The 11,480-nt window shown below is 40.9% G+C and overlaps 1 protein-coding gene across 1 annotated transcript in view; it reads right to left on the reverse strand.

The window, feature by feature from the left end:
- The window catches only part of GAB2 (GRB2 associated binding protein 2), a 127,528-nt gene extending 116,253 nt beyond the window's left edge, over positions 1 to 11,275 (reverse strand). Inside the window, exon 1 of the mRNA XM_044286576.1 lies at positions 10,944 to 11,275. Coding sequence (XP_044142511.1) covers positions 10,944 to 11,015 — 72 coding nt within the window. The 5' untranslated portion in view covers positions 11,016 to 11,275. The remainder of the gene's footprint in view (positions 1 to 10,943) is intronic.
- Between the last annotated feature and the right edge of the window lie 205 nt (positions 11,276 to 11,480).

Here is an 11,480-nt window from a genome sequence, read left to right on the forward strand (position 1 = left end):
TGCCCACCCAGGTCCTGCACAATGTATCCGGTTTTTTTTTTCTAGGGTGTTCCTTTAAGATAGTGGACTGCAGTCCTATGTAAAAAAAAAAAAAAAAGGGGAAAATTCCATTAGGTTTAGAAACATGACAAACTCTGCTACATCTTTAATTCATAAGGTGGTGGGCTGAGTAGAAATGCTTTCATGCTATCATTTACTAATACATTCCTTATTGGCAGGGCCGGTTAACGCAGGGCAAAAGGGGCAGCCACTTTATTTGATACTTTTGCGCTGATTCTTTTTTATAGTCACCAGAAGCACAACAGCTGAACGTAGTAGTTCTGGTGTCTATAGCATGTCTCTGAAAGCTTTGTAATGTGAAAACTGGCTTTACATTACTGCCAAGGAACACCTCTAGTGGCCACTCGCCAGACGGCCACTCACCAGACGGCCACACCTCTAGTGGCCACTCACCAGACGGCCACGAGAGGCGCTTCCTAGTCCAGTGCTGCACAACGTGTGGCATTCACGCTAAACACTCCTCATAGAAATGCATTGATTCAAAGCATCTCTACGAAGCCGCGCATGTGCAATAGCCTCCCAATGCTTCCCTATGGGAAAGCAGTGGGTTGGCTATGCTATACTCACACACTGCACATTCCTGTGACTTAGGGTATATTCACACAACCGTATTTTTGGCTCCGCATCCGTTCCGCAATTTTCATTTCAATGGGGCCGTAAAAGATGTGGACAGCACACAATGTGTTGTCCGCATCCGGAGATCCGTTCCGCGGCCCCGCAAAAAAGATAGAGCATGTCCTATTCTTGTCCGCAATCTCGGACAAGAATAGGCATTTCTATCATGGGGCCGGCTACATTCACACGGCCGGTATCAGTATTTTGCGGATCACCAATTTGCGGACCGCAAAACAAATACGGTCGTGTGAATGTAGCCTTATATTGCTGTAGAGCTTGCGCTACTCACACACTGCACTTTTCTATGCATTTTATTGCTGATGTGAATAAGACCGAGGTTAAAAGAAGCTACAGGTGGCAAATAGGTCAAGCTAAGGACTTATTTGTGAACCAGTTCTTTATGTTTACATTATTACAGTTTACTACTTTACGAGGTGTGTGTGTTGTGGTGGAGGGCATGATCACATGCTAGGGTGTGGGAAGGCAGGATCCAGGGGGCCCAAGTAAATTCTTGCCCAGGGCCCAATCAATTTTAAAGACGGCCCTGCTCATTGGAGTAGTATCATGTTGTCCTGACCTACATTCAACCTTGTCTAAGTTATATAAACCTGGGGCAACACAATGCATTATGGGGTTTTAAATAAAAGTGCCATACAGTGCTCAAAAAAAAAAAAAAAAACACACCACACAAAATGGTCATGACAATACCATAGGAGACAATGAGTGGCCGCAATATAGTTACAATTAAGTCTAAAATAATACCAGAATTTAGTAGCCACCTCTCGTGTCTAAATAATATTGTCATACAGTGCCCAAATACCGTCATGTACTGCCCATATACTATTGTCATACAGTGCCCACATACAATTTCTTTGTGTCTCTCCGTGTGATATATGTTGGATCTTAAACTCTGAAAGCCGAATAAAGAACATATTATTTTATACGTCAGAAGCTGGAATCGACCCTTTGTTTTTGGAGTGCCCACATACTGCTACATACTGTCCACATAATATTAGCATACAGTGCCCAAATGGCACTACATTATGAACACATAATATTGCCAAACAGTGCCAAATACCATCATGTACTGCCCATATACTATTGTCATACAGTGCCCACATACTGCTACATACTGTCCACATAATATTAGCATACAGTGCCCAAATGGCACTACATTATGAACACATAATATTGCCAAACAGTGCCAAATACCATTATGTACTGCCCACATACTATTATCATACACTGCCCAAATACTGCTATATACTATCCACATACTAACATACAATCCACAAATGCCACTAGATAATGGGCAAGCAGTAGTGCCTAAATACAGCTATATATTTTTCACATAATATTGTCGTATAATGCCCAAATACCGCTACGTACTATCCACATAATATAAACATACAGTGCCCATTGGTGCTACATAATGCCCACGTACTGCTACATACTATGCCTATAATATTAATATACAGCTCCCAAATACCACCAGATAATGGGCACATCATATTGCCATACAAAGCCTAAATAATGCTACACACTGTCCACATATTATCGTACAGTGCCCAAATACCACTACATAATGCTCAAATAATATTGGCAAACACTGCCTAAATACCACTACATAATGCCCACATAATATTACCGTACAGTGCCCAAATACCGCTACATAATGAACATATAATATCGTCATACAGTGCCAAATACCATTATGTGCTGCCCACATACTATTGCCGCACAGCACTACATATTTTACACATAATATTGCCATATAGTGCACAAATACCACTATATACTGCCCACATAATAAAGACACAAGGTCCCACCATGTTACAGCTCCCAGTGACACCAGTGCAGGTGATGATGTGTACAAGTGGCCTGTGCCGACCGATACCGGAGCAGGAAGCTAAATTAGGGACACGATGAAAGGAATTGTCAGAGACCGGATCATATTACGCATAAAGGGGGGACCGTAAATTGAATACAACCTCTATATACACACCATCTACGGAGGGCAAGGCACTCATCTCCAGCAAGTGTGCAGATGTAGCAGAGCTGGATCGGTCATACAGCTTCATCAGGCCTGCTCAAGTTGAGCCTCTGACGCTGCACCATAAGATAACCCTATAGGTTTACACAAGTCCATCTAGTTCACTACTTGCAATTCAAAGACATTAGGGGGTAAAACTGTAGATATTTGCCCACTACCACAAAAAAATAAATAAATAAATAAATATAGTAGCCACAGAATAAAAGCAATAAATTATAATGTGAACCTCATCCTGGCGCAAGCATTAATTCTCATCATGTGACTCACGTTAAATATATCACTGTAAACAAGCAAATCAATGTGACAACATAAGACAGATATATGGCGGAGCAGCGAGCGGGATAAATTCGGCAGCACAGAGGATGCACCTCTGTTCTGTCACTGGCTCGGCTGTAATTTCCATAGTCTGAGTCCACATCAATCCATCCAGAACACAACTAATCAACAGACAGGAAAGAGGGGAGAAGAAGGAGATGTGGCTGCAGTATGTCACTCTCTGTGAGAGCATGCTGTGAGAGGGGAGGAGGAGCAGCAAAGTACAGACACAACAGGAAGACCCTGCCCACTTTGCAAGCATGGACAGAAAAAAAATATATGAAGAAGCTATGGAAACCAGGAGAAGAAAGGAAAAAACACCTCAAATATACATTACTCTCTGCACTACATCAAATAGTAGCAATTCCCTAATATAATTCCAATATCAAAATACTGTCCTATATAAGGAAAAGCTATATGATAAAAAAAAAAAAAAAAAAACATTTAAAGAGAGAAAAATACTACTTATTCGGGGTCATATACATCATTACAGAGAATCTCAAATTCTCAAATTCCCATACTTGGCTGAAAAAACATTAAAAATGAAGGGTAGTACTGGAATTGGCCACTAGAGGGAGGTGCTTACTGCATATTGTGTGAAGTGAGCTCCCTCTAGTGGTGGCTGAAGGCAGACAACATGTTCTCATTTCGCTGTTGGATGCTTAGTGGATCCACTAATATAATATAGATAGAAATTAAACTGTTAGACATATATGTTTCTGAGTATACCCAATTATTACTGAAGACAAATGTCTTGACACTAAATTAATATATAAAATTTAATCTGTCCCTTCGACCATATTAGATGACAAATCACAACATGTGAACTAATTATAGAAAGATAATCAGCATCCTCCATCTGGCAGCAGAAGCTCTGACTGTGATGGTTATCATACATGTAATATTACACTATCATTTCATCACGTCATATTAATCCAACGCTAATGAAAAGTGTTCCCCAGTGATAAACGCTTCTAGAGGGACAAGAAAACTAATAAAACCAGTAAATGTCCAGTGAATACAGAGCCAAATTTTAGAAATTTTCAGGATAGTATTATAGTAGTTATATTCTTGTACATAGGAGGCAGTATTATAGTAGTTATATTCTTGTACATAGGAGCAGTATTATAGTAGTTATATTCCTGTACATAGGAGCAGTATTATAGTAGTTATATTCTTGTACATAGGAGGCAGTATTATAGTAGTTATATTCTTGTACATAGGAGGCAGTATTATAGTAGTTATATTCCTGTACATAGGAGACAGTATTATAGTAGTTATATTTTTGTACATAGGAGCAGTATTATAGTAGTTATATTCTTGTACATAGGAGCAGTATTATAGTAGTTATATTCTTGTACATAGGAGCAGTATTATAGTAGTTATATTCTTGTACATAGGAGCAGTATTATAGTAGTTAGATTCTTGTACATAGGAGCAGTATTATAGTTAGTTATATTCTTGTACATAGGAGAAGTATTATAGTATTTATATTCTTGTACATAGGAGCAGTATTATAGTAGTTATATTCTTGTACATAGGAGGCAGTATTATAGTAGCTATATTCTTGTACATAGGAGCAGTATTATAGTAGTTATATTCCTGTACATAGGAGCAGTATTATAGTAGTTATATTCTTGTACATAGGAGCAGTATTATAGTAGTTATATTCTTGCACATAGGAGCAGTATTATAGTAGTTATATTCTTGTACATAGGAGGCAGTATTATAGTAGCTATATTCTTGTACATAGGAGCAGTATTATAGTAGTTATATTCCTGTACATAGGAGCAGTATTATAGTAGTTATATTCTTGTACATAGGAGCAGTATTATAGTAGTTCTATTCTTGTACATAGGAGCAGTATTATAGTAGTTATATTCTTGTACATAGGAGCAGTATTATAGTAGTTCTATTCTTGTACATAGGAGCAGTATTATAGTAGTTATATTCTTGTACATAGGAGCAGTATTATAGTAGTTCTATTCTTGTACATAGGGGCAGTATTATAATAGTTATATTCTTGTACATAGGAGCAGTATTATAGTAGTTACCGTATATTCTTGTACATAGGAGACAGTATTATAGTAGTTATATATATTTTTGTACATAGGAGACAGTATTATAGTAGTTATATTCTTGTACATAGGAGCAGTATTATAGTAGTTATATTCTTGTATATAGGAGCAGTATTATAGTAGTTATATTCTTGTACATAGGAGCAGTAGTATAGTAGTTATATTCTTGTATATAGGAGCAGTATTATAGTAGTTATAGTCTTGTACATAGGAGCAGTATTATAGTAGTTATATTCTTGTATATAGGAGCAGTATTATAGTAGATATATTCTTGTACATAGGACGTAGTATTATAGTAGTTATATTATGTACAAGAAGGTGTCAAGGAAAAAGCCAAGTGTGCTCGACTTACTCCCATAGAAGTCAATAGAGATAGTGGTATCCTTCTGCCAGGAAATGGAAATACCCCTTTGGGGCTGATGTACATGAACATATTTTTGGTCTGCATCTGTCCAGGCAGGAGATGGACAGATGAATGACAAAAGTCTAGAAGACTGTACCCATACCTTCAGTTCTTAGAACCTCCAGTGACATTTCCATCCATATGTGACTGAGATCAGCTTTATAAGCTGGACACGTGACAATTTCATGTTCTTGGCTACATCAGCATTTGGAAAGTAATTGTTTTCTAAATTTGGATATTTCTGGTTTGTAAAGACAAAGCATTTCTGACTTCATCAAAGAGCTAATCACAACAGTTTCATGTCACGGGAAAATTCAGGGTCATTTTTGGACAGACTTGTGCTTAGTCTCTTAGGAATTAATTGAGTCATACCAGTTCAAAAGGGTCATAAGGAGTCAACCACAAAAGTCTGCATAAAAAATTAGAAATACATCTGATTTTATATTTTAGATATCTTTGTACCACAGTTTCAGGAACTGATAGGCTTGATGATCATTAAACAGCTGAATCCTGTGATCAGCTACATTATATTAATACTACAAGAACATAACTACTATAATACTGCCTCTTATATACAAGAATATAACTGCTATAATACTGCCTACTATGTACAAGAACATACGGTAACTGCTATAATACTGCCTCCTATGTACAAGAACATAGGGTAACTGCTATAATACTGCCTCCTATGTACAAGAACATAGGGTAACTGCTATAATACTGCCTCCTATGTACAAGAACATAGGGTAACTGCTATAATACTGCCTCCTATGTACAAGAACATAGGGTAACTACTATAATACTGCTCCTATGTACAAGAATATAACTACTATAATACTGCTCCTATGTATAAGAATATAACTACTATAATACTGCTCCTATGTACAAGAATATAACTACTATAATACTGCCCCTATGTACAAGAATCTAACTACTATAATACTGCCTCCTATGTACAAGAATATAACTACTATAATACTGCCTCCTATGTATAAGAATATACCTACTATAATACTGCTCCTATGTACAAGAATATACCTACTATAATACTGCTCCTATGTACAAGAATATACCTACTATAATACTGCTCCTATGTACAAGAATATAACTACTATAATACTGCTCCTATGTACAAGAATATAACTACTATAATACTGCTCCTATGTACAAGAATATAACTACTATAATACTGCTCCTATATACAGGAATATAACTACTATAATACTGCTCCTATGTACAAGAATATAACTACTATAATACTGCCTCCTATGTACAAGAATATAACTACTATAATACTGCTCCTATGTACAAGAATATAACTACTATAATACTGCTCCTATGTACAAGAATATACCTACTATAATACTGCCTCCTATGTACAAGAATATAACTACTATAATACTGCTCCTATGTATAATAATATAACTACTATAATACTGCTCCTATGTACAAGAATATAACTACTATAATACTGCTCCTATATACAAGAATATAACTACTATAATACTGCTCCTATGTACAAGAATATAACTACTATAATACTGCTCCTATGTACAATTGATAAATTGATAAAATGCGTTGCTACCTACGTGTTTTGACTCATGTGTCAGGTCTTAGTCATAGTTGCTATGGGAAACTGCTCCACAATTTCTTTGCACAATTTTTGATAAATCTTTGCTTTTTATTTAATCTGCTTATTAGAAACCCCCTTATATTAACCCCTTTCAGGAAACTGACCCTAGATTCACTAATGCAAATTGATTGGTACTTCAGACGGTCAGACATTTTTAATACATAACCCCCCCCCCTAAAATGTTGATTACACATTTATTGCACTGGCAACATTCGGGATTTAGCAGAGATGTGTACGTTATTGGCTCTGCTCTTGAAGGGGTATTCCGTCTTAGGCTACTTTCACACTAGCGTTTTAGTTTTCCGGTATTGAGATCCGTCATAGGGGCTCAATACCGGGGAAAAAAAAAAAATAATAAAAAAAACGCTTCAACATTGTCCCTATTCATTGTCAATGGGGACAAAACTTAACAGAACGGAACGGAGCGCTCCAAAATGCATTCCGTTCCGTTTAGTTGCGTTCTCATACTGGAGAGCAAACCGCAGCATGTTGTGGTTTGCTTTGCAAGACGGATCCGGCATGACCCCCAATGCAAGTCAATGGGGACGGATCAGTTTTCTATGACACAATCTGGCACAATAGAAAACGGATCCTTCATGGAGTTCATGACGGATCAGTTTTGGCAATGTTAAAGATAATACAACCGGATCTGTTCATAACGAGTGCAGACGGTTGTATTATCAGTAACGGAAGCGTTTCTGCTGAGCCCTGCCGGATCCAGTGAAAACGCTGGTGTGAAAGTAGCCTTAGACGTTTATGCCTATGTCTCATAGATGTGGGTGTCATGTCATCTCTGGGATCAGCGCCTATTACCAGAACCACCTGAAGGGCTTGTCACATCCAGGAGGAGAATGAATAGAGGTGGCTTCTCTCCATTCACTCCTACAGTGTCACGGAAAAAGCCAAGCACGCTCTGCTTACTCCCATAGACGTCAATGGAGATAGCGGTATCCTGTGGACAGGCCATGAAATGGAAATACCCCTGTAGGGCTGATGCATATAAACATATTTTTTGCCTGCATCCGATCTGCATTTTTTCCGGGTCAGATGTGTATCTATTCACTTCAATGGGGACGCAAAAAGTGCGGACAGAACACTGTACCATCCGCATGCCTGTTCCGTGGTACCCGCAAAAAAAAAAAAAAAAAAAAAAGAGAACGTGTTATGGACAAGGATAGGACTGTTTTATTAGGGGCCGAACACTCTGTTCCACAAAATGCGGAACGCACACAACCGGTATCAGTGCTTTTTGGACCGCAAAAACGGCAATGGCCATGTGCAAGAGCCCTTACCTCATGCACACGACCGTAGTTCCGGTCCGCATCAGAGCCGCAGTTTTTGTGTTGCGGCTCGGGTGCGGACCCATTCACTTCAATGGGGCCGCAAAAGATGCGGACAGCACTCCGTGTGCTGTCCGCATCCATTGCTCTGTTTCGTGGCCCCACAAAAAACAAAACAACAAACAACATGTCCTATTCTTGTCCGTTTTGCGGACAAGAATAGGCATTTCTACAATGGGCAACCTGCGGAAGGCACATGGGCGGCTTCCGTTTTTGCAGATCCGCAATTTGCGGACCGCAAAAAAAAAACTGAACGGTCGTGTGCATGTAGCCTTAGGCTGAGGGCCACTAACAAACACATCCTTACTGCATCCTGATTTCCGCCCTCTCCATCCACCATAGCACTAATACATAGAAAGCGGATCGTTCCGACGGTGGATGATCTTATTGATTAGAAAGCGATCTCCTCCATGGACGACGCAGAGTCAAGGTCACTGGTATTATTACACATGCAGGAGTTCAGATTACACGCCCAGAATGTGCACTCATTCCCTGTAGTGAAGGGTTTCCAGATTTGGGAATTTGTCCGTTTGGGACACTTCCAAAAAGGGGCTCTAGTAGTAGGCCAGATCATTTCATAGATGTCCGTAAACCACACGGAAGCTGCGGCCACCCATGACAGACCAGGGCTCCATTGTGTTAGAACCAGAGCCGGGGTTCAGTGGTGGTCATAGCGAGGGGTGCACCACCAATGAGGCCACCACCAGGTATGGGCAAGAGGGGGGCGACCAAAGGGTCATGGGCTCAAGGGAAGGGGTTAGGTTAAGAAATTAGCATGGAGGGGGGGTGCGCCGCTTCAGTTTTCTCCAGCAGAAAGGCCAGGCGCACCCCTGGTCATAGCCCCTGGACCTCTATTAGTGTAGCCCATACCTACACTTTGAGATGCTCACTGATCAAGCAAGGACACCATCAGCACCTTCATATTTACGTCCTGCATTTCATCCAAATTTTTGAACTTGCCAAGAATGAACCATGTGGGACAATGTCAATTTTGTTCCCTGTGGTCGGATTGAAGGTAAATTTTTAAGGTCTATAGCGGCTAGCCCTTTTATGGTACCATCTATTCCCCTTCATCCCTGTATAATAATATCTACACAAAGGACCCATCATCTTCTCCCCTCCAGGTCAACGCAACCTCAAGAGGAGTTACACTTAAAGGGAACCTGTCACCAGGATTTTGTGTATAGAGCTGAGGACATGGGTTGCTAGATGGCCGCTAGCACATCCGCAATACCCAGTCCCCATAGCTCTGTGTGCTTTTATTGTGTCAAAAAAACAATTTGATACATATGCAAATTAACCTGAGATGAGTCCTGTATGTGAGATGAGTCAGGGACAGGACTCATCTCAGGTTAATTTGCATATGTATCAAATCGGTTTTTTTTATACAATAAAAGCACACAGAGCTATGGGGACTGGGTATTGCGGATATGCTAGCGGCCATCTAGCAACCCATGTCCTCAGCTCTATACACAAAATCCCGGTGACAGGTTCCCTTTAACCGCTGCAACACATAGCGCTCCACCGATGTCAAACATAGAGGTTTCGGAATATATCTATATATTTATTTTTTTAAGACCGTTCCTCACAGCAAACAAGACAAGCCCCCAGACTCATTGGTAGATGTGAAGGACTCTCTGCAGGAGAACTGAAGAATGACAGGGTGAAGCGGAAAATGCAGCATCATCCCTGGGTGGATGGTCAAGGCTGGAAAATAAATGATTTGACCACAGAGGACTGATGCGAGCTGGGATCTGTAGTCCCACAAGCACCTACAGAAATAAAGCTGGCTGCCAACGTAGGGTGGAGGTGGCCAACAGATAGAAGGTCCATGTGGTCAGCTGTATAGTAGACAGGGGACACATAAAGCCTCCACGCCCTCTGTACAGGCAGCTAATTGGTTAATTTTCCACTGGCCTCCTGGAACAAGGGAAGAAGCTTACACGAGAGCCCGGAGATAGATATAGCGAGTCCATGCACCATCTTTAACCCTCTGCTGACTGTGGCGTGAAGGGTTAACCATCCCATCAGCTCGCTTCACCTCAATGCAAACCCTTCTTGCAACAAGGGGTTAATGCTGACAACGACACTCAACTGGTCAAACTTGTTAAATGGCTCCCAAACACAATATGCACAATAACCGCCCCCCCCCTCCCTCGCCGAACACTTAATTAACCCCTTCATGGACAAAAAATAAATAAAGTTCAAAGCATAATACACAGCAATGGGACTGGGAGGGTTGGCAAGGGAGGGGTTAATAAGTGATGGATGGCCCTGTGTTTACTAGGCAAGCACCTGTGACAGGTGCAAAGCGATCTCCTAACTGTACCCCCCCCCTCCCCCAGTCCTGCCAGACACAATGCAATTAATAGCCCCCCCACCCCCTCCCCAATGATAATGCACTCTACTCAGCACCAGGCATCCTGCAATCAGGGCTGTTACTTACATATCTCCTCAACTTTTTCTCTGGAGGGGATTTTCTCAGCCAGCCAGCACAGACCACCTCTCCTTCACTCATCCTGCCTCAGATAAGAAGAAGACCCTTGTGTCTGGATGTGTCAATCACAGGGATGAGATACAAAGCCCCCTCCTCTATGTGTCAATCCAAGAGCATTGGGGGCTCATTGAAGGAGATCTTTCTTCTGCAGTCCAGTGCCATGAGTGGGGGAGCAGTGTTAGGGGGGCAGCTCTGCACAGTACCCCCTCTGTATGAGGACACAGTGCAGGCACTGTGCTGCTGACTGATCAGTTTTTCCCCTTCATCCTGCACTGCCCCAGTCACTGCTGGCTCCTCTTGTCTTTAGCTTACAGCTGCCTTAGGAAGCAGGAAACTAAACTGCCTGTGTGCTTCCCAGAGCAGCAATGGGTTCTAACCACACCCTACTCCAATAAGTGGGCATGGCAGGGGGCTGGGCAACTCACCCCTGGACACACTGCACAACTTGCTGCTACGTGAGAAATAATCCACAGGATGGTATAGGAG

The sequence above is a fragment of the Bufo gargarizans genome, chromosome 3 (assembly GCF_014858855.1).
Source record: "Bufo gargarizans isolate SCDJY-AF-19 chromosome 3, ASM1485885v1, whole genome shotgun sequence".
Taxonomy (NCBI): Eukaryota; Metazoa; Chordata; class Amphibia; order Anura; family Bufonidae; genus Bufo; species Bufo gargarizans.